This window comes from Oncorhynchus mykiss, chromosome 12, assembly GCF_057628025.1.
Source record: "Oncorhynchus mykiss isolate SJ-2025 chromosome 12, ASM5762802v1, whole genome shotgun sequence".
Classification (NCBI taxonomy): Eukaryota; Metazoa; Chordata; class Actinopteri; order Salmoniformes; family Salmonidae; genus Oncorhynchus; species Oncorhynchus mykiss.
In genome coordinates, this window is record NC_143033.1 from 90,429,865 (window position 1) to 90,454,465 (window position 24,601).

The 24,601-nt window shown below is 44.2% G+C and overlaps 1 protein-coding gene across 4 annotated transcripts in view; it reads left to right on the forward strand.

Annotated features, from left to right (window-relative positions):
* The window catches only part of LOC110538761 (centrosomal protein of 112 kDa), a 198,183-nt gene extending 175,439 nt beyond the window's left edge, over window positions 1-22,744 (forward strand). For 3 of the 4 annotated variants that reach the window (XR_016485399.1, XR_016485398.1, XM_090193994.1), the window contains 4 exons: window positions 3,262-3,351; window positions 15,815-15,916; window positions 20,727-20,791; window positions 21,267-22,744. Coding sequence is in view for 2 of the 4 variants with exons in the window: in XM_090193994.1 (XP_090050120.1) it covers window positions 3,262-3,351; window positions 15,815-15,916; window positions 20,727-20,791; window positions 21,267-21,270 (261 nt within the window). In the remaining 2 variants the exon portion in view is untranslated. Of the gene's footprint in view, window positions 1-3,261; window positions 3,352-15,814; window positions 15,917-20,726; window positions 20,796-21,266 lie in introns of those variants that run through there. The other variant, XM_090193995.1, reaches the window with a different exon arrangement.
* Window positions 22,745-24,601: the final 1,857 nt, after the last annotated feature.

Consider the following 24,601-nt stretch of genomic DNA (forward strand, 5'->3'; position numbering starts at 1 on the left):
CTCCCCATCATTACACACACCTGGATCTCATCATCACCTTGATTACCCTCCCTTTATTTAGCCCTCAGTGCCCTCATCAGACAGTATTGGTTTTGGTCACATCCAGTATGCTTCTCCTGTTTTGTTTATCTGCCTTTTCTTATTCATTAAACTCCCCTTCTGCATCCCGTTACACATTTAGACCAATCGTTTATTTGGAACTGCCGTCTATTTGGAACAGCCTTTTGTTTGCTGAAATGTGTGCAGATGCCCGGCTAATTGAAGTTTTATGGTAATTGTAAACAAGTCAGTTGGAGTGAAGTGCTTGACGTGATCAGAAGGAAGCAGAGAGGACCGTGACTGGAGAAGACGGAGCCTGATTAATAGAGTAACATCAACCAGTATCATATTCATCTGCCAATACACTTATTCACCTCATCCAGTGAGTCTCTGTGGTAGAGTCCCAAATGGAACCATATTCCCTATTTAGTGCACTACTTTTGACTAGGGCCCATAAGGAATTGCCCACGGCTCTGGTCAAAAGTAGTGCACTAGATAGAGAAAAGGGTGTCATTTGGGCGATACACTGTGTTGACTTAGAACAGGAAGGGTCCAGTTCAAACAGCGGAAAGCAGACGGATCCTTTTAATGCATTAATAAACAGAACCACTTGGAAGAGGAATGTGTGCTGGCGGCCGCATCAATCATTCCTAAAGTTACTTTCAACCATGGACATTTGACTGAGCTTTGAATTCAGATCTTTGCACTCGTTTTTGACGTCTGTTGTTGTCTCATAATATTGTGCGATGGGATAGACAGTTTGAAGAAAGATAGTTTGATGTAACACTTTATCTTAAGTTAACCCTGATACCCATGTAACTACACAGTAATAACTGTAGTTAGTAAAAACCTTGTAGGTACATAAAGTGTTACCCAACATTTTGTACCTTTTCGTGATCTGTGTTCAATGCGTCGGGGTTGTGCTTCCCAGGAGCTGCAGGTAATGGTAAACCTACATGATGTTAGTCATTTATGTTGAGTGGATGGGCTGTATATCACCAGTCAGTCATGGTTATTACCTGAGCTATATTTCCCTCAACCATAGGAATGGATGGGAACACCTGCCTTACTCATTCACACACTGCAGGGAGTGTCATAATGCTGATGCTTAGCAGTGCCTCTCTGCCTAACACACACAGCCCCCATCAAACCATCAACACCCATACCAGTGGACTTACCTTGTGTGCGTGTGCTCTGGTTCTCGTGAGGCCTAATCGAACGTGAAGTTAACACGCATGTGTGAGACATCTGGTTCTGAGTTGCATTCAGGAGCCAAGCCTTTCTTTCTTTCCACTGCTATCATTTAGAGCAGGAGAGGAAAACAGTCCTCTCCACTCCTCTTCTTCTCTGCTATTCTGTTATTTTCTCCACTCCTCTTCTTCTCCTCTATTATGTTATTTTCTCCACTCCTCTTCTTCTCCTCTATTCTGTTCTTTTCTCCACTCCTCTTCTTCTCTGCTATTCTGTTCTTTTCTCCACTCCTCTTCTTCTCCGCTATTCTGTTCTTTTCTCCACTCCTCTTCTTCTCCTCTATTCTGTTCTTTTCTCCACTCCTCTTCTTCTCCTCTTCTGTTCTTTTCTCCACTCCTCTTCTTCTCCTCTATTCTGTTCTTTTCTCCACTCCTCTTCTTCTCCTCTTCTGTTCTTTTCTCCACTCCTCTTCTTCTCCTCTATTCTGTTCTTTTCTCCACTCCTCTTCTTCTCCTCTATTCTGTTCTTTTTTCCACTCCTCTTCTTCTCCACTATTCTCTCATCTGCTATTCTTCACACAAACCTCTAAAGCCTTGTTCACACTGATGGCCTAAATGCTCAAATCAGTTTTGTTTTTCCAATCCGTTTTGGAATACTGACTGTCCAAACAGCAAGTTACAAGTGACCAGATCGGTTCAGACAGCAGTCATGGCTATGCTAGTTGTCATAGTAATGGCGGGTGTGTGCGCAGTGGTGTAGGCTGATTGGTGTTGATGCTCGTATTTCCTATCACTCAGAAGATCTGTAACAAGCTAAGGTGACAACAGTGCCTGCCATTGACGTGTCCCAGTTCCTTTGAATGTTCAAAATCACAGTGTAAGAACACTTTTAAAGCCCCATATGATGTGATCCAACTTTCAAAACAAGTTGTTTTTGGCAAGCCCCAGCAGTCAACTAGTTCAGGGTTTCCCAAACTCGGTCCCGGGACCACCATGGGTGCACGTTTTGGTTTATGCCCTCCTAGCACTACACAGCTGATTCAAATAACCAACTCATCATCAAGCTTTGATTGTTTGAATCAGCTGTCTAGTGCTAGGACAAAAAACTAAATGTGTCCCGGGGGGGGGTGGGGGTTCTTGTCAAACTGTCAACAGAGTAGCTGCTAGCAACAAGATATGCCAAATAACTAAAAAAAAAATAAAAAATAATCAGATTTGACCATTTAGACACAAGTCACATGGCCAGGAATCAGATTTATATCTGTCTTCAAACCATCTACGAAGTTGGTTTGAAATCTGTCTTGAAATATCTGATCAAGCTTTTTGGCTGTTCAGACTGCATGAAAAAGAACAGATTAGAATCTGATATGCCAAAAAAATGGATTTGAGTCACTTCAACCTGCCAATGTGAACAAGGCTTAGTCCTTTATATTCTATCCAGAGTTTGGGGATGCAAAATAATACACTGCTTAGATGTGGAAGCCTTCCTTTACTGGTATTTATGCCATACAGTAGTTTTTGTGTGCCTGCCCAGCAGTACTGGCGGTAGATTCATGGAGGGCATTGTGTACCCTGGTAGAATCCCCGGTAAACTGTTTGAATCTCAGGTATCTGGTAGCCAGCCTACACTCATAATTCAGTGTTCATATCTGAAACTGCACCAATATAATGATCCACAATGTATTCACAAGAGACGTGTGTGTGATGTTTAAAGCCCAGACAGTTAACAGTAGTTCATTCCCTGTGTGCCTCTCTCTCTATCTCCTTGTGAATGACTCTGGGTAATGAGCCCAGCTTTCCAATAATGACTGTCACCACTTTATCATTAGCCTTTTAATACACTGTTAATCTGAGAGTCACATCTCTCTTTCTGCCTTCTCTCCCTCCTCTTTTTCTTTTTCATCTCTCGCTCTCTATCATTTGTCATTTATCTCTGTCCTCTTTCTCTCTTTTTTAAACTATATTGTTCTCCAATCTCTCTCTCTCCCATTATCCCTTGTTCAAATGTGCTCTCCCTTTTCTGTCTCTCTAGGTTCTGCAGGAGAAGATGGAGAATCTCCAGAGGCAGCTGCACTCCTCCGAGAAGAAACTACTGAACAAAGAGTTAGAGAACCAGGAGCAGGTAACAGATTCCCTCTTCTCACCTTCAACCTCACCCCTCAACTTCACCCCCTCACCCCTCAACTTCACCCCTCAGACTAACCCCTCAACTTCACCCCCTCACCCCTCAGACTCAAACCTCAACTTCACCCCCTCACCCCTCAGACTCACCCCTCAACTTCACCCCCTCACCCCTCATCTTCACCCCTCACCCCTCAGACTCACCCCTCATCTTCACCCCCTCACCCCTCAACTTCACCCCTCAGACTAACCCCTCAACTTCACCCCCTCACCCCTCAGACTCAAACCTCAACTTCACCCCCTCACCCCTCAGACTCACCCCTCAACTTCACCCCCTCACCCCTCATCTTCACCCCTCACCCCTCAGACTCACCCCTCATCTTCACCCCCTCACCCCTCACTCACCCCTCAACTTCACCCCCTCACCCCTCAGACTCGCCCCTCAACTTCACCCCCTCACCCCTCAGACTCGCCCCTCAACTTCACCCCCTCACCCCTCAGACTCGCCCCTCAACTTCACCCCCTCACCCCTCAGACTCGCCCCTCAACTTCACCCCCTCACCTCTCAGACTCACCCCTCAACTTCACCCCCTCACCCCTCAGACTCAATCCTCAACTTCACCCCCTCAGACTCACCCCTCAACTTCACCGACTCACCCCTCAACTTCACCCCCTCACCCCGCAGACTCACCCCTCAACTTCACCCCCTCACCCCGCAGACTCACCCCTCAACTTCACCCCCTCAGACTCACCCCTCAACTTCACCCCCTCACCCCTAAGACTTACCCATCAGTCTCACCCACAACCCTCTACCTCACCCCTCAGCCTCACCCTTGTACCTTATCCACTCTACTTAAACCCTCTACCTCACCCCTCTACCTCAACCCCCTACGTCAACCTTCAGTTTCACCCTCTCTTCTCTTCCTCTCTCTCCCCTATATTCTTCCCAACCCCTAGTTCAGAGGCAGAGATTTTCCAAATTCCTCGAGATCCGGCTTCAAAAGCCAGCACTATGGGGCAGGAATGTTCAGAGGGAATCCTGAACCACTGCACACACACTCGCACACAGACACACACCAGCCCCGGAGCCATGGCCCCTGTGAGCTCTGTAATCACAGGTCTGCTTTGACCTTGACACACATGGAGAAGAAAGGCAGTAATCACCACGTAGCAGGCTGGCTGGTGGTCTCTCTGTCTCTGGCTGGGCCTGTGTACCTCCAGGCTGCTATGTACCAATGAAGGCAACTCTTGGTCCTGGGGAGCTGCCCAGTGACCCTTACACACACTTTGCTGGAACAGCTCCATGTCGGACGGACATAAATCTCCCCAGAATGGGTCAGTGGTGCTAGGGTAGTAGGGCCACCAGCCGGTGGGTTGACCCAGTCCTAGATGCTTTTTCCTCTCATCCAACCTAGTTAAAAGGACAGGGCTTAACCTAAACTTCTGCAAGGTGAACTTTTTCCAAGGTTGTACAGACTTTCATTATGCAAATCGTCAAAGGTGTGTTAGGCGTGTAGGATTCTCCATTGAACATGCGTTTAGTCTAGGAACAAACTCAATCTGTGTCTGGGAGACTGGCCTATAACTATGTCTGAAGTCAACTCATTCCTATGGGCTTCACTGAGACTGTGTTTACCTGGTGGTCTGTGTCTGACTGGAGATGGGCCCTCTCAGTGTAGTGATAGTGAGACTCTGTTCTCTATACCTCCTTACTAGGAGAGAGAGGCTCTCGGAGGCTGGTGTGTTGTATGTGTGTGTTCGTGTGTGTGTTTTTGCATGTCTGTGTGTGTGTCTGTGCGACTGATGTTTGTGTTAATAAAACCTGAGGCCTACTAGCTCACTAACTCTCAGGGATATTGCCCAAGTTTATCTGCCAAGACATGTCTTTGTAATCTGATCTCACACACTAAAACAGCTTCTCTGCCCAAGACTTCACACAGATGTTTCCCGCCTGCTTCTTCCAGAGCCCTCTCGGACTCCCCGCTGTAAAATGGCGGCTCGGCTGCACCTCACGGTGAGGTTCAGTCTGTCTGAAGACAATCAAAAGTACACTGGTTATTTACAGATCAATCAGCCGCTGGTGTTGAGCAGTTCTGTGTGTAACTCACTGCACTAGTAACTAACCCATCCTGGATTGTAACAGTTCACACAGATCTGTTTTCTTATCGCTCTTTCTCTTTTTAGTCACTTCTCTGTGAAGCTCTTTATTTTTTTCAAGGCAGCGAAGCGTTTTTGAATTCAAAGCGTTTCTCAACAAACTCTCAGAGTGCAACTGAGAGATGTGGAGGCGCAAACTTTGTGAGCGGCGTGGTTTTTGATGTACCCCCTTGTATCTGACAAGGTTTTTGTCACTCCAGAATCTTCCAACAACGAGCACAATCTGCCCCCCCCCCCCCCCATCGTCATTAGCATAACTCAAGCTACGTGGCAAACTTAATTTGAATGTTCAAAGTGTCAACACCGTGTTTCTTTCGTCTGGCAGCTGTCAAAAACCTTGGTGTGTGACAGACAGTATCAAGCGCTGGGGGAAAGTCAAAACCACCAGCACAATCTAAAGACTATATATAGATGAAATGTTGTCATTTTAAGAGGATAGCAGGAGAACAAGTTAAAAGACTTCTGCTTCTCTCAGGAGCTTCAAAATGGAATCTAACGCTTCAACAGGAACAACAATAAACTCCTATTTTCCTTTTAAAAGAGGGTGGAGATGAAACCGTTGTCTCTGTGTGGAAAGTCAGATTGTTCCTCTCACTCTCTCTCTCTCTGACGGATGCTTTGGAGAACAGTTGCATTGTTTTACATCCTGAGTCTGTCAATGGCCAAAACCTGGCGCCTAGGTTTGATCAGCCACTGTCTTCAAAAGTTCCTTACATCTGTGTGATCGGCGAGGAGCCGCTTTAAAAGCCTCCTCTCCTCACATCCCTCCATCCACCTGCCTAAAGACTAAACAGGCCTTTACTGTACAGAGAGGGATTCAGAAAGAGAGAGATGAAGCGAGGGAGCGATATTATAAATGAGTTATAGAACAGCCCGTGAGAAACAGAACTGAAAGAAAGAGTGATGTCTCTCAGAAAAAGGCTTCCATATTCAGCTGGAGTGTTCGATGTGATCCTTCAGTCAACTCGGGAGATTCAGTGAATTTCAATTCACTATCGCTCACCTGCTCTCACCACTCTGAGCCCCAGACTGCTTACCATCCCAGATCCCACCGCTGCCACCAATAGAAGTCATTGACTTCTATTCTATCCATGTGTTGAATATATACACAGCTGAAAATAGTTCACTAGGTCCTTTGCCTGACCTACTGTAGTGTAGTATCTACGTCTGGGTTAGCATAGCTAGCGTGTATTAGCCACAACAAAGGTGCTGCCATAGAAAATGGCTGCTCTGCCTCTCTCCACCCCCGCACATTGCCCAGTAAACCAGGACACCCAATTGCCTTGGTGAGACATACATTAGCCTTATGATCACTAAAGCTTTGTCTCCAAGGCACTCCCCAGTTGTTTATAGATCAGTGTAGATGGGCTGTGTATATATCTACCCATCCTCAGGCCTACAGTGGTTCCTCCTTTAAAAGTTGTGAGCTTACACTGCGGGACTTAGAGGTACCCAGCGTCATGGCTTCATTTCTCCAGGCCACCGCAAGGGTGAGTTAGAGCATTCATTATGCATTTGGGTCCCAAGGTTTTTATATGACCAATCATATCGAATGGTTCCAATGACGAATTTGACGTAAGCCACCCGTCCCTGGGGCTTTCTTCAACAAAGATGGCTGACAAAACATTACGGTGGAACCAAATGTAAGTTGTCATAACGAGTCAAGCAAAACATGTACAATTGAGAGGAATATGTTAGTTAATGTAGAGACAAACGTTTGTGCATATTTTTGTCATAAAGTTAATTTACGAAAATCGCTATTTAGCAAGTTATTTGACTGGCTAACATTAGCCAGCTAGCTAGCTAGTGTTGTGAAAGGAGAATTAATTTGTCATTTGTGTTGTTTAATGTTTTAGGGACTCCTGAGAAAACCAGCAAACCAGGCTGTCGTCTTGTGAAACAGTGGATATAAAGAATCTAGCTAGCTAAAGCATTTACTGCAAATTGAATATACAATTGTGTAAGCTTGCCTTGCAATGCAGCTGAAGTAACATAGCTAGCTAACTAAACGAAACGACATCTCACCTTCATCTGCGTTTATTTTCAGCACACTTAACATGTGTAAATATTTGTATGAACATAAGGTTCAACAACTGAGACATAAACTGAACAAGTTCCACAGACATGTGACTAACAGAAATGGAATAATGTGTCCCTGAACAAAGGGGGTCAAAATAAAAAGTAACAGTCAGTATCTGGTGTGGCCACCAGCTGCATTAAGTACTCCAGTGCATCTCCTCCTCATGGACTGCACCAGATTAGCCAGTTCTTGTTACCCCACTCTTCCACCAAGGCCCCTGCAAGTTCCCAGACATTTCTGGGGGAAATGGCCCTAGCCCTCTGATCCAACAGGTCCCAGACGTGGTCAATGGGATTGAGATTTGGGCTCTTCGCTGGCCATGGCAGTACACTGACATTCCTGGCTTGCAGGGATTCACGCACAGAACGAGCAGTATGGCTGGTGGCATTGTCATGCTGGAGGGTCATGTCAGGATGAGCCTGTAGGAAGGGAACCACATGAGGGAGGAGGATGTCTTCCCTCGAACGCACAGCGTTGAGATTGCCTGCAATGACAACAAGCTCAGTCCAATGATGCTGTGACACACCGCCCCCGACTATGACGGACCCTCCACCTCCAAATCGATCCCGCTCCAGAGTACAGGCCTCGGTGTAACACTCATTACTTTGACGATAAACGCAAATCCAACCATCACCCCTGGTGAGACAAAACAGCGACTCATCAGTGAAGATTGGCACTTTTTGCCAATCATGTCTGGTCCAGCAACGGTGGGTTAGGCAATGCCAGTGATGTCTGGTGAGGACCTGCTTTACAACAGGCCTACAAGCCCTCAGTCCAGCCTCTCTCAGCCTATTGCGGACAGTCTGAGCACTGATTGAAGTATTGTGCATTCCTGGTTTAACTCGGGCAGTTGTTGTTGCCATCCTGTACCTGTCCCGCAGGTGTGATGTTCGGATGTACCTATTCTATGCAGGTGTTGTTATACGTGGTCTGCTTCTGCGAGGACGATCACCTGCCCATCCTGTCTACCTGTAGCGCTGTCTTAGGCGTCTCACAGTACGGACATTGCAATTTATTTCCCTGGCCACATCTGCAGTCCTCATGCCTACCTGCAGCATGCCCAAGGCACGTTCACGCAGATGAGCAGGGATCATGGGCATCTTTCTTTTGGTGTTTTTCAGAGTCAATAGAAAGGCCTCTTTAGTGTCCTAAGTGTTCATAACTGACCTTAAATGCCTACCGTCTGTAAGTCGTTAGTGTCTTAACGACCGTTCCACAGGTGCATGTTCATTAATTGTTTATGGTTCATTGAACAAGCATGGAAAACAGTGTTTAACTTCTTGACGCACCCATCCCGTTACCGGGATCATTTTTATCAACATCCGCTGAATTGCAGTGCGCCAAATTCAAATTAAATTACTAAAAATATTTAATTTTCATGAAATCACAAGTGCGATATAGCAAAACACAGCTTAGCTTGTTGTTAATCCACCTGGGGTGTCAGATTTCAATAAAGCTTTTCAGCGAAGGCATACCAAGTGTTTATGTAAGAACATCTCTCTCAGTAGACAAAATATTACAAACAGCTAGCAGCCAAGTAGATTGGTCACGAAAGTCAGAAAAGCAATAAATGAAATCGCTTACCTTTGATGATCTTCGGATGTTTGCACTCACGAGACTCCCAGTTACACAATAAATGTTCCTTTTGTTCCATAAAGATTATTTTTATATCCAAAATAAAAATGTGTAGAAACATGTCAAATGTGTTTTATATAATATAATAATATAATCGATAATATGTCAACCGGAATGTAGCTTCTTCAATAGGAAGAGAGAGAGAAAATGGCTGTTCCAAGCTGTAGCGCATGAAAAACTCTGCTGGCACCCTGCCATCCACTGACGCGATGGGTTCTTTCTCGCTCATTTTTCAAAATAAAAGCCTGAAACTATGTATAAAGACTGTTCACACCTTGAGGAAGCCATAGGAAAAGGAATCTGGTTGATATCCCTTTAAATGGAGGCAAGTCATCCAATGGAACAGAGAGCTTTCAAGAAAAACAGCACTTCCTTGTTGGATTTTTCTCAGGTTTTTGCCTGCAATATCACTTCTGTTATACTCACAGACAATATTTTGACAGTTTTGGTAACTTTAGAGTGTTTTCTATCCTAATCTGACAATTATATGCATATTCTAGATTCTGGGCCTGAGAAATAGGCAGTTTAAATTGGGTACGTTTTTCAGCCAAACATGAAAATACTGCCCCCTACACCTAACAAGTTAAAGCCTTTACAATGAAGATCTGTGAAGTTATTTAGATTTGTACGAATTGTCTTAGAAATACAGGGTCCTGAAAAAGGGTTTATTTATGTACTTGCTTTTTATGTAGTGGAGGATAAAAATAACTGAATGCCTATGGATGTGTAGCCGATCTGTGTAAAACGTTTGGTAAAACGTTTACCTTTGATGACCTTCGGATGTTTTCACTCACGAGACTCCCAGTTACACAACAAATGTTCCTTTTGTTCCATAAAGATTATTTTTATACCCAAAATACCTCTGTTTGTTTGTCGCGTTATGTTCAGAAATCCACAGGAAAGAGCGGTCACGACAACGCAGACGTATATTCCAAATAATATCCATAATGTCCACAGAAACATGTCAAATGTTTTTTATAATCAATCCTCAGGTTGTTTTTAAAATATATATTAGATATATTATATCAACCGGGTGTGTAGGTTTTTCAATAACACCAGGAGAAACAATGGCCGCTCTACTCTATAGCGCAAAACTCACTCTGAGAGCCCCAACCTATCCAATTACGCAATGTGATCTTTCACGCTCATCTTTCACACTCAATCTGGTTGATATCCCTTTAAATGGAGGATAGGCATGCATAGGAACAGAGAGGTTTCAAAATAAGAGGCACTTCCTGATTGGATTTTCCTCAGGTTTTCGCCTGCAATATCAGTTCTGTCATACTCACAGACAATATTTTTACAGTTTTGAAAACGTTAGAGTGTTTTCTATCCTAATCTGACAATTAAATGCATATTCTAGTTTCTGGGGCTGAGAAATAGGCCATTTCAAATGGGTACGTTCTTTAGCCAAAAACGAAAATACTGCCCCCTACACGCAAAAGGTTAACTATGCAAAAGACTAGAAACATGATTGATTTGTAATTCATATATACAGAAAAAAACTATGCATATCTAACTCCCTTCATCTGCATTAATCTGAGGAACCAGGATAGTATTTCAAGGAGATACATAATTTCAACCAGTGGAGAATGTGAAACACTTTATTGAAAGAAGTTCATTATCCAGGTGTTATGAATACATAATACATTTATTGTAATTATGATCATTGACGATGACGGGACTGGCTTCCTCTCTCACATCAAAACATACCTGCAGATGAGAGACAGATGGATAGAGAGAGTGCATGATTAAGCCCTGTTTTTCTTTTGTTCTAACACAGTCAGTCATCATAATCATCAGGAGGTGAAATTCAAAACTGACCTTGGATCATTAACTCTGGGACTACTACATCTGTCTGTATTTCAATGTAAGCATCTCTTTAATAATACTTCCTGTTGTCCCGACCAAGTGACCTCTTGCCTATGACCATGCTGTGCCCTCTGTGTCAGCCAGTTCAGATGCGGGAGGGGTTCACCAAAGCAGCTGATATAATCTAGATGATTTAGGGAGAAGGGAGAGAGAGATGAAGTGAAGAAGAGAGATGGTTATTGTGTGTGTGGTCTCACCTGGTGTCCACACTAAGTGACTACAGAGTACTTTATGCTGAAAAACAGACACATGAGGACAAACAATATAAGATAATGTCAATAGAAAATACTGTATGTGACGCAGACACCTATCGGAGTGTACCTGAAACATTTAAATATAGAGGGCTGTGTCTCACCACTTGGTTATTGCAAGGCCAACCCCCCAGGGAAATCAGAACTTGGCAGCAACAGATAGTCCAGTGAAAATGGTTTATGTGGTGTAAATCTGAAAATTAGCAGCTGACATCTTATGGGTTTTTTAATTAATGCATGTGAGACAGGTTGCATGTACAACAAGACAGGCAGAGATGAAGAGAGAAAAAGAACACAGAACAGTTTAATTACCTCTGCTTATGGACACTTTACCCAGCAATAAAGCTTCCACGGCATGTTCCTCGGACAGTGAACATCTGGCAATATCTACATTTTCGACCCCTTGATCAGCTTAGCATAGTAGGAAACTGTATTATGAAATATATATATATATATATATATATATATATACATATACAGTGCCTTGCGAAAGTATTCGGCCCCCTTGAACTTTGCGACCTTTTGCCACATTTCAGGCTTCAAACATAAAGATATAAAACTGTATTTTTTTTGTGAATAATCAACAACAAGTGGGACACAATCATGAAGTGGAACGACATTTATTGGATATTTCAAACTTTTTTAACAAATCAAAAACTGAAAAATTGGGCGTGCAAAATTATTCAGCCCCCTTAAGTTAATACTTTGTAGCGCCACCTTTTGCTGCGATTACAGCTGTAAGTCGCTTGGGGTATGTCTCTATCAGTTTTGCACATCGAGAGACTGACATTTTTTCCTATTCCTCCTTGCAAAACAGCTCGACCTCAGTGAGGTTGGATGGAGAGCATTTGTGAACAGCAGTTTTCAGTTCTTTCCACAGATTCTCGATTGGATTCAGGTCTGGACTTTGACTTGGCCATTCTAACACCTGGATATGTTTATTTTTGAACCATTCCATTGTAGATTTTGCTTTATGTTTTGGATCATTGTCTTGTTGGAAGAGAAATCTCCGTCCCAGTCTCAAGTCTTTTGCAGACTCCATCAGGTTTTCTTCCAGAATGGTCCTGTATTTGGCTCCATCCATCTTCCCATCAATTTTAACCATCTTCCCTGTCCCTGCTGAAGAAAAGCAGGCCCAAACCATGATGCTGCCACCACCATGTTTGACAGTGGGGATGGTGTGTTCAGCTGTGTTGCTTTTATGCCAAACATAACGTTTTGCATTGTTGCCAAAAAGTTCAATTTTGGTTTCATCTGACCAGAGCACCTTCTTCCACATGTTTGGTGTGTCTCCCAGGTGGCTTGTGGCAAACTTTAAACAACACTTTTTATGGATATCTTTAAGAAATGGCTTTCTTCTTGCCACTCTTCCATAAAGGCCAGATTTGTGCAATATACGACTGATTGTTGTCCTATGGACAGAGTCTCCCACCTCAGCTGTAGATCTCTGCAGTTCATCCAGAGTGATCATGGGCCTCTTGGCTGCATCTCTGATCAGTCTTCTCCTTGTATGAGCTGAAAGTTTAGAGGGACGGCCAGGTCTTGGTAGATTTGCAGTGGTCTGATACTCCTTCCATTTCAATATTATCGCTTGCACAGTGCTCCTTGGGATGTTTAAAGCTTGGGAAATATTTTTGTATCCAAATCCGGCTTTAAACTTCTTCACAACAGTATCTCGGACCTGCCTGGTGTGTTCCTTGTTCTTCATGATGCTCTCTGCGCTTTTAACGGACCTCTGAGACTATCACGGTGCAGGTGCATTTATACGGAGACTTGATTACACACAGGTGGATTGTATTTATCATCATTAGTCATTTAGGTCAACATTGAATCATTCAGAGATCCTCACTGAACTTCTGGAGAGAGTTTGCTGCACTGAAAGTAAAGGGGCTGAATAATTTTGCACGCCCAATTTTTCAGTTTTTGATTTGTTAAAAAAGTTTGAAATATCCAATAAATGTCTTTCCACTTCATGATTGTGTCCCACTTGTTGATTCTTCACAAAAAAATACAGTTTTATATCTTTATGTTTGAAGCCTGAAATGTGGCAAAAGGTCGCAAAGTTCAAGGGGGCCGAATACTTTCGCAAGGCACTGTATATATATGAATCAGACTTGTATTAGAGAACTCTCTTTTCAAACAGGCAGTACATACAGCTCACATCTTACCTAACAGGGGACAACACAATTAAGCACTGCAGTGTTCCACTAACGGGCGCTATTCGGCTAAGTCCACCTGCAGCCATTACATCGCATTACATAGCATTCCAGCTGCAGAGCATATCCTCTATAATGTGATCTAGAGCTCTTTGTGTCTGTCCTACAGTACAACGCCCAGGCTAATGATGATCTAATACAGCTGGCTGAAACGTCATTAGGCTGGTGGCCAGGTAGACATCTCTATTATACAGTATACCCTCTCGCTGTCAGACAAGAAAAGTGAAGGGGTAATATATTACCCCCTAGGAGATCTGTTTCGCTTATCCCCTCTTCCTTTCTTGCTTTCTTTCTCTATTTTTCATTTTACCTCTCTTTCTCATCATCTCTCTCTTGTCCTCTCTCTCTCTCTCTCTCTCTCAATCTTTCTCTCTCTCGTCCCATCTCTCTCTCTCAATCTTTCTCTCTCTCGTCCCATCTCTCTCTCAATCTTTCTCTCTCTCGTCCTCTCTCTCATCCTCTCTCTCTCTTTCTCCCCCTTCTCTAGTACTCATAGTTATTAAATTAAACATTCATGGCCTGTCTACTTTGATTAGTCTCAAGCCTGTGAGTAGAGGCTCCAGTCCACCCTGCAGTGTAGCCCAGTGAATTCTAGTTACCCTGAATCTGATCTATGGGACGGAAAACGGACAGGGAGTTGTCGGGAGGGCGCTAGTCATTTAGATTGAAGTGTGTATATCCCTTACTGCTGTGGTAACTTAAATACTGCACTGTACGTACTGTATATGCATTAAGAATGCAGCCAGGGAACTTGAATGGAAAGCTTGCAAAGAATCCCAATACTTTTACATTGGATGTGGTTTATGAGGACAGTGATCATTTGACCGTTGTTTGTTCGCTCTGTGTTTTTTGGTCTTGAGTGTTTTGTCTGGGTGCCGTCTTGTTATAACTGCCTCCCTCTCAGAGGTTCTACACTTTTTTTACTTGTTGCTTGTTGGCATCCCAAATTACAGCCTGTAAAATATTATTTTTTGCATATGTTTGAAAATGTTCATTCTCAAATTACCCATGGCTCCCTTTCTCACGGAGGAAAGAAACAAAATAAAATTGATGGACTTTTTCTCCTGATGATGTTATTGGCCCGACACTTTTAAATGAGGTGGGAGGGAGAACATTTTGGGCTAAGTGGCAAAGGCCTAATCCACTGCACACTGTGCTGAGACAAAAAGAGCTGTTCTGTGTTGGGATCATTTATACTCTCCCCCTTTGAAGTGCGTCCAAATCCCTTTCATTGTGCCCCTGAAAGATTCATTACAGAAAACCAGATCAATCAGTTAAATCCACAACAGGAAAATTATTTTTGGAAAACCAATTTTCTAATACTTGTCCTCTCTCTCTCTCTCTCTCTCGAACTGAATATCTACAGAAAAATAAAGAGGAAATGTTAAAAATGGCATGCTAAAAATGTAATAGTAGGAATAGTTTGGGGCTCTCCCTAGTTATCAGTCAATCAATCAATCAATCAAATGTCTTTATAAGTCCCTTTTACATCAGCAGATGTCACAAAGTGCTTATACAGAAACCCAGCCTAAAACCCCAAACAGCAAGCAATGCAGCTGTAGAAGCATGGTGGCTAGGAAAAACTCCCTAGAAAGGTAGGAACCTAGGACCAAACCTAGAGAAGAACCAGGCTCTGAGGGGTGAAACCTCTCAGTTTGTCATTACAGCATGTCTGCCTACTGAACCTTCAGTACATGCTCTGTGTGTGTTTGTGGGCATGGAGGAATGGCTAACCAAACGTTTTAAACTTTGTAATCAGACTATGGTTTTCTCCAGTGTAATTTAGCTCCAGACAGCCCTCTCTGTGCCCGACATAGGGAGGGCTGGTGTGTTTGATGTGTTCTGTCTGTTCTTTCAAACCCAGCTGGGCCTGGGTCTAAAAGTCAAGGGTGGTCAATTCTGGTCCAGGAGGGCGGAAGTAAATGTCTGCTCAGGCCCAGATTTATTAAGACACCTGATTCAGATAATGATGGTCTCTAAAATGAATATGGTGATTAGTTCATTTGAATTAGGTGTGTTTGTGCTGAGCTGGAACACAAACCTGCAGCTACTGCATACCCTAAGGGTTACGCTGAGTTGGCCACATGTGGTCTATGGTGGCCGTGATCTTTTTATTAGCCAATAGGGGGCGATGTGTGTAGAATTACTCTTTGGTCAATTAATAGAAGCTCTTGTCCAGAGACACTTACAATAAGTGTATTGAACCGCATCCTCTCTTTCTTCCTGTTCCTCCTCCTGTTCCTCTCCCTGCAGGTGACGGTGGTGCTTCAGGAGTGTGCGATGAAAATGAAAGGGCTGATGCCAGCTGAGCTGCGACAGGAGCTGGAGGACACCATCTCCTCTCTCAAGTCTCAGGTAGGAACAAGTCCTGCATGGGACACTATACACAGGACACTCACAGCCTATATCTAACTCACCAAATTAAACTAATCCACATATCAACTAACTATCAAGATCTTGGTTAGTTGATTAATGTGTTAGTGACCTAGAGTTGTTGACCCCTGACCTATATGGAGTAATACAGACCGAGGTCCCTGTACCTGGGCAATACACTCCATACATCTGTTTCTTCAGATACCAACTATGAACAGTTTTCCTTTGCTGCCATTTTCTTTTCTGCTTTCCTCCCTCTCTACATATTGATAGAAACCATCCCAGACAGAACCCACACTTAGTCTCAATGTGAGTGTCAGCATTGTTTGTTTGATTCCTTGGCCGTGGTGAGGGGATATCATATGGTGGTGTAGACCAGACACCAGAGCCCATAGACATGGCTTTGGACCGGTCCACTTTGAAGCTCCCTCTCTTTCTCTAGGCTCCATCAGATCACACACAATTATTATGATCAATTACACCCCGCGTTTAACCACATTAATACTGCCCCCCAGCCGCCGCGGACAGTCTCCTATTAGTTTAACTGGGCCTTGTTCGACAAGAAAACTGTGGTGGGCGGCGGGAGGGACGGGAATTTCAAATGTAAACAATAGGCCTTTCTGTGTCGGGCTGTGGTGGAGCTGGCTGAGGGAGAGGGGGGCCCCACTAACCAACCAACAACAACATTTGGAGGGGGCCCGCATTTCTAAACTCAAACTGGCCCCAACGCCTGGCTGCTTTGGATAGCTCCGGCTGGATGTCTTTCCAGTCCTGCCACCACAAGCCTCTACCATCGGATATGTTTATACGATGTAATTCACGACCAGAACGGCCTCCCTTTTCATTGAGGATGTCTTGGGTTTTGCACATTACGACGCATTATTTTACTGAAAGAAAGAGTGACTCCATGGCATCCGACCGCAGTTCCGTTTTTGCATACTGGTGCTGTTACTCCTCTGAAAGCAGCAGCTCCGCCTCTCCAACTGAAACGCTAAATCTGTTCCTGAGGTTTCCATCCAAGAGAAGGGAATGTACCATTGAGTTCCAGTACAGTAGTTACACATCAATAAATATTATAACCTTTTTGTTTCATTTGATCTAAAGAGAAGGATTTTTATTTGTTTTCATTTGTTGTGGAAGACAGTAGTATGTACAGTGCCTATAGAAAGTCTAAAGCCCCCTTCAAACTTTTCACCTTTTGTTGCCTTATAGGCGGCAGGGGGCGGCAGGGTAGCCTAGTGGTTAGAGCGTTGGACTAGTGACCGGAAGGTTGTTAGGTTGTTAGTTCAAACCCCCGAGCTGACAAGGTACAAATCTGTCGTTCTGCCCCTGAACAGGCAGTTAACCCACTGTTCCCAGGCCGTCATTGAAAATAAGAATTTGTTCTTAACTGACTTGCCTGGTTAAATAAAGGTAAAATAAAAAAATTAAAAAAAATAAAAATTATAGCCTGGAGTAAAATGCATTAAAATCGTTGTTTTTCTCCATTGATCTACACATCCTACCCCACAACTTCCAAGTGAAAAAAATGTAAAATCGATACAAAATAAAACTGAAATATCTTGGTTCTAGAAGTCTCCACCGCTTTCTAATAGCAGTCCTAAATTAGCTCAGGTGTAACAAGTCACCTTCAAAATCACACACCAACTTAATTGGCCTCCACCTGTGTTGAATTGTAGTGATTCACATGATTTCAGGATCAATTCAGCAGTTCCTGTAGGTTCTGGGGATAAAAAATTCTAAGGCCTGAATATCCCTTGGAGCACGGTCAAGACGATTATTAAGAAGTACAGTAGAAGGTGTATGGCACCACCAAGACCCTGCCTAAATCAGGCCGTCGCTCCAAACTGGATGACCGAGCAAGTAGGAGTCCAATGGCAACTTTGAAAGAGCTACAGGTTTTTATGGCCAAGACTGGTCAAAGTGTGTATGTGACAACAATATCCCAAGCACTCCACAAATCTGCCATATAGGGTGGCAAGATGGAAGCCATTATTCAAGAAAGCCCACCGGTCTTGAAGTAGGCAAAGTAGCCATGTGGCAAAACGTTTTGGCCTAAATGCAAAGCGTTACGTTTGGCCAAACCCAACCCATCATACCCGCAAACCCATCACCCAAAGAACAACGTCCCTACTGTGAAGCATGTTGGTGGTAGCATCATGTTATGGGGAGGTTTTTCAGTGGCAGGTTCTGGGAGACTAGTCAGGATCAAGGGAAAGATGAACAGAGCAAAGTACAGAGAGATCCTCACTTTTCTCACTTATCAGGATAGAAGGGGCAATGAATGAAGCAATGTACAGAAAAGTCCTTGAGGAAAACCTGCTACCCTCTGCAAGAAAGCTAAAACTGGGACGGAAGTTCCCCTTTTCAGCATGACAACGACCTGAAGCACACAGCCAAAGCTACGGTGGAGTGATTAAGTTATAAAAAGGAAACTGTCCTTGAGTGGCCCAGTCAGAGCCCCCACCTACATTTAATTAAAACATTTAAGATTGAAGATTGTTGTCCATCTATGCTCCCAAATGAGCTTGACAGAGCTTGAGCAGTTTTATAAAGAAGAATGGTCAAATATTGCCAAATCTAGGTGTGCAAAGTTGGTTGAGACCTGGTTGAGACCTGGTTGAGACCTATCCCAACAGACTGCTGTAATTTCTGCCTAAGGTGCTTCCACCAAGTATTAACTCAGGGGGGTGGAGACATGTCCAATTATGATATTTAAGTTTTGTATTTTTAATAAATACTTTTTTCACTATATAAAAAAAATGTCCTTAAGTGTGGAGTATGGCGTGTAGAAATATTAGTAAAAATGCATGAAACTGAGGCACTGACAAACAAAATGTGAAAAAGTTGAAGGGGGTTTAGACTTTCACTGTATGTAGTTAAGGCCTGATACTGCCTCATCTAACCCTTTGGAAGTTAACTCTTTCACTGTATGTAGTTAAGGCCTGATACTGCCTCATCTAACCCTTTGGAAGTTAACTCTTTCACTGTATGTAGTTAAGGCCTGATACTGCCTCATCTAACCCTTTGGAAGTTAACTCTTTCACTGTATGTAGTTAAGGCCTGATACTGCCTCATCTAACCCTTTGGAAGTTAACTCTTTCATTGTATGTAGTTAAGGCCTGATACTGCCTCATCTAACCCTTTGGAAGTTAACTCTTTCACTGTATGTAGTTAAGGCCTGATACTGCCTCATCTAACCCTTTGGAAGTTAACTCTTTCACTGTATGTAGTTAAGGCCTGATACTGCCTCATCTAACCCTCTTTCACTGTCCCCGTAAAGTACTAGTGACCTAGCTTTACTGACCCCATGTCTTGGATTCTCATGGTTTCACTACTGTATCAAAATCCTAACCTCTCACCTATAATCTCACTTAGTCGTCTTACTCCCTAGCCCCTACTCCCGTATTCATTATTTCCTAGCCCCCTTCCCGGTATGAATTACTCCCTAGCCCCCTACTCCCCTATGAATTACTCCCTAGCCCCCTACTCTTTTGTGAATTACCCCCTAGCCCCCTATGAATTACTCCCTACTCCCCTATGAATTACTCCCTAGTCCCCTACTCCCGTATGAATTACTCCCTAGTCCCCTACTCCCGTATGAATTACTCCCTAGCCCCCTACTCCCGTATGAATTACTCCCTAGCCCCCTACTCCCGTATGAATTACTCCCTAGCCCCCTACTCCCCTATGAATTACTCCCTAGCCCCCTACTCCCCTATGAATTACTCCCTAGCCCCCTACTACCCTATGAATTACTCCCTAGCCCCCTACTGCCCTATGAATTACTCCCTAGCCCCCTACTCCCATTTGAATTACTCCCTAGCCCCCTACTGCCCTATGAATTTCTCCCTAGCCCCCTACTCCCCTATGAATTACTCCCTAGTCCCCTACTCCCGTATGAATTACTCCCTAGCCCCATACTCCCCTATGAATTACTCCCTAGCCCCCTATGAATTACTCCCTAGTCCCCTACTCCCGTATTAATTACTCCCTAGCCCCATACTCCCCTATGAATTACTCCATAGCCCCCTACTCCCCTATGAATTACTCCCTAGCCCCCTACTCCCCTATGAATTACCCCCTAGCCCCCTACTCCCCTATGAATTACTCCCTAGTCCCCTACTCCCGTATGAATTACTCCCTAGCCCCCTACTCCCCTATGAATTACTCCCTAGCCCCCTACTCTTCTGTGAATTTCTCCCTAGCCCCCTACTCCCCTATGAATTACTCCCTAGCCCCCTACTCCCCTATAAATTACTCCCTAGCCCCCTACTCCCCTATGAATTACTCCCTAGCCCCCTACTCCCCTATGAATTACTCCCTAGTCCCCTACTCCCCTATGAATTACTCCCTAGTCCCCTACTCCCCTTTGAATTACTCCCTAGTCCCCTACTCCCCTATGAATTACTCCCTAGCCCCCTACTCCCCTATGAATTACTCCCTAGCCCCCTACTCCCCTATGAATTACTCCCTAGTCCCCTACTCCCCTATGAATTACTCCCTAGCCCCCTACTCCCGTATGAATTACCCCCTAGCCCCGTACTCCCCTATGAATTACTCCCTAGCCCCCTACTCCCATATGAATTACTCCCTAGCCCCCTACGAATTGCTCCCTTCAACCCCTACTCCCCCCTACTCTCCAATGCTTGCCCCCTATTGCCTTAACCCTTTTCTATCTCAACCCCTTCTCTATCACTCTACTCCTATACCCTCTTACTGAGCCCCTACTGTGCATTGACCCCTGACCCCCTACTGTGTGTGTTGACCCCTTACTCTGTGTTGGCTGCAGGTGAACTTCCTCCAGAAGAGAGCTTCTGTGTTACAGGAGGACCTGGATGCCTGTCACAGCAGGAGGTAAATGTCCTGTAACGTGACTGTGATCGAGGCCTGGCGGTGGAAGCCTTTGATGTCTCGTCCATCCATCATGCTGTCAGAGACACTGGATGTGTTTATGGAAAGCATCTATACATACCCTGTGATGAGAGTGGCCATTCAAATAGTCTGCTGCTGCCACCTGGGACAATGCTGTGATCTATCTGGGTGAACATAGGAGGCGTCGAAGTCACTCAAATTACACCACCCAAACCCAACTCAGTCATTTCATTTACTACATTGATTTGACAGGGACAATACACATCAATCAATATTTCTGTAAATGTGCCAGATTTTCCATCTGTAGTCCCGGGCAGGTAGTCAAAACTGAATCTTCTCTATCCTCTTTGAGTAATATAATACTGTTGAGAGATGTGAAGTTCATGAAACATGACATGTGCTTAAACAACCCTCCCTTTTCTCTCCTGTCCTAAACCCCTCCCCTCACCCAATCTAGGTAACCATGGACTGTTCTTCCCTTGGCCACACCCATTATCCGGACATGAAGAATAAGACAGTCTATCAGATGTGAGAATCATCGCCACAGTTACCAGGCATCACACATCTGTCATGCCATGGGTGCACCAATCAGTTGTGCCAGTTATGTTGGCCACACCCACACTGTTTTTAACCACTATGGATTTGTACATATTTATTCACTGTCAGATTTTTTTTCACATTCCCAGTTAGAAATCAATCATTTTTCATAACTTTTTGTGGATGTTTAATGTGCGTACTATCCATACATACACTATAAATACAAAGTTATGTGGACACCCATTTAAATGAGTGGATTCTGCTATTTCAGCCTCACCCGTTGCTGGCAGGTGTTTCAAATCTAGCACACAGCCATGCAATCTCCATAGAGAGACATTGACACTAGAATGGCCTTACTAAAGAGCTTAGTGATGTTCAACAATTCAGTTTGTCAAATTTCTGCCCTGTTAGAGCTGCCCTGGTCAACTGTAAGTGATGTTATTGTGAAGTGGAAAAATCTAGGCGCAACAACTGCTCAGCCACAAAGTGGTAGGCCACACAAGCTCCCAGAATGGGACCGCCGATTGCTGAAGTGCGTTGCATGTTCGTTGGGAGCTTCATGAAATGGATTTCCATGGTCGAGCAGCCACATACAAGATCACCATGCGCAATGCCAAGCGTCGGCTGGAGTGGTGTAAAGCTCGCCGCCATTGGACTCTGGAACAGTGGAAATGCGTTCTCTGGAGTGATGAATCACACGTCACCATCTTGCAGTCCGACGGACGAATTGGGTGTGGCGGTTGCCAGGAGAACGCTACCTGCCCCAATGCATAGTGCCAACTGTAAAGTTTGGTGGAGGAGGAATAATGGCCTGGGGCTGTTTTTCATGGTTCAGGATCGTTAGTTCCAGTGAAGGGAAATCTTAATACTACAGCATACAATCACATTCTAGACGATTCTGTGCTTCCAACTGTAGCAACAGTTTGGGGAAGGCCCTTTCCTGTTTCAGCATGACAATGCCCCGTGCACAAAGCGAGGTCCATAAAGAAATGGTTTATTGAGATCGATATGGAAGAACTTGACTGACCTGCACAGAGCACTGACCTCAACCACATCAAACCCCTTTGGGATGAATTGGAAAGCCGACTACAAACCAGGCCTAATCACCCAACATCAGTGCCCGACCTCACTAATGCTCTTGTGGCTGAGTGGAAGGAAGTCCCCGCAGCAATGTTCCAACATCGAGTGGGAAGCCTTACCAGAAGACTAGAGGCTGTGGTAGCAGCAAAGGGAGGACCAACTCCATATTAATTCCCATGATTTTGGAATGAGATGTTCGACGAGCAGGTGTCCACATACTTTTGGCCATGTAGTGTATGTTGTTTTTTGTGATTCCATGAGACATACTGAATGTACATACCGAATGCATTGTTTTATTAAAGTCATTTTTCCATCATATTAATTTGTTTGATTGTCAATGAACACATAATTTCTCATCTTAACAGTGTTTTGATCCCATATGTAATAAAAATATTGTATTATTTTTGAGTTGACACACAACCTCAGCTTGCAACGAATTGAGATCTACTCTTTACGACCAAGCCAGAGACCTTGAATCTTCATTGCTCCCATTGGAGCGTGGCAGCCATTTTCTATTCTGAACAGTAGTTCTGTTGTATTGGGGGTTTGTGGTTGGTGCAGATAGAGACCTCTGGTAGTAATGGTGGAACATCCAGCCAAACAGAACAGTAGTTTAGTATGGTTCTGAATGACTCTGGCTTATACCATTGTCTCCACTGGAAACCCATGATGACCTCAGACGTTCCTGTCCATTAAATGGCAGCCGTTTGTGGCATTGCTGTATTTAAGCAGTCCCCCCTGGTCAAATATATTAACACAATGGTTTTGAATGACATGAAAACAACTAGTACTATTACTACTTTTTCAAACTCCCGTCACAAGTAGATGCTTCAAGATGTAAGAATAAGGACTGTGCAAGAGCAATATTTTGTGAACAGACACAGCATAAACATTGCTACTGCATAGCGGGTTTGATTGAATTCCAGGCCAAGTCTCAGATGCCTGCAGAGCGAGGCTGGTAAGGATGATAACGTTTGTGTGTTTAGGGAGAGGCCTGTATAGTTTACCACTCTTATTACGTATCGTATTATGCTGGACAAGGAGGAATGCATGGGTTTCAATGCTGGCCGGTTCAAGGGAATCCTCATTTCCTGGAAGAAGACGGGTTAGGTTTGAGGCATTATTATTATGTTCCAAAACAGCAGATTTCATTTCAAACAAGCCCTGCGTCCCCATTAGCATTGGAATTGCTTTTCTTGTACGCGTGCTGTTGCGCACTTCCTCAAATTCCCATTGTCCGTGACCTGCTCTACGGTTTCCAAGCGTAACACTACACCACTCCGTATTTATTTTATGTGCTGATTCTGCTGCCTGGGCAGAGAGAGAGAGACTTTCACACCGACAGGAACAGGAATTTAGTGTTTGGGCACCAAGCCTTTGTAGAGTCTGTTGTTTGTGGAAGGGGAGCACGGAGGACTCTCATTCCACCACAGTTGCATCCTAAGACAGTACTAGGACCCCTGGGAGTACTTGGCCTATCCACAGGGGGTACTTGAGAAAACTCATTCAACCATTGGCTTCTTGATAAAATGCACATGAGGGGTACTTCAGGGATGCTCCGGGCAGAGTAAATTCAGTTGGTGTACAGTAAGAAAAGGTTGGGAACCACTGTCCTAAGAGAACATGTGTGACCCTTCTCAATGAGATGTGCTAGCAGAGAAGCTGGGGTTGGTGGGTGGTTGGAGGTTAGGGGTGTGTTTGGGAAGAATGAAGTCAATGGTTTTGGATGTGAATGTGTGTATTTAGGTTGTCTGAATGAGCTCAGCTTTAGGGTGTGTGTGTGTTCATCACTACAGACCCTGGTTTGATTCCAGGTTGTACCACAACCAGCCGAGATTGGGAATCCCATAGGGCGCCGTACAATTGGCCCAGCATTGTCCGGGTTAGGGTTTGTCCGGGGAAGGCCGTCATTGTAAATAAGAATTTGTTCTTAACTGACTTGCCTAGTTAAATAAAGGTTAAATAAAAAATAACTCAGGCTTCGCATGATGCCCAGGCTAGAGCATTGGTGCTAAAGGTCAGAGGAGGAAGTGACCCCAGATTCGCTCATTTACATTTAGGATGCATCTCAATAGTCTAAAGTAACTTTCATCTACATTGATGTGAATGGACTAGACAGGTGTCAAATTCCTGATAGACATTCCACCATATTATCTTACGTCATACTGTGTTCCG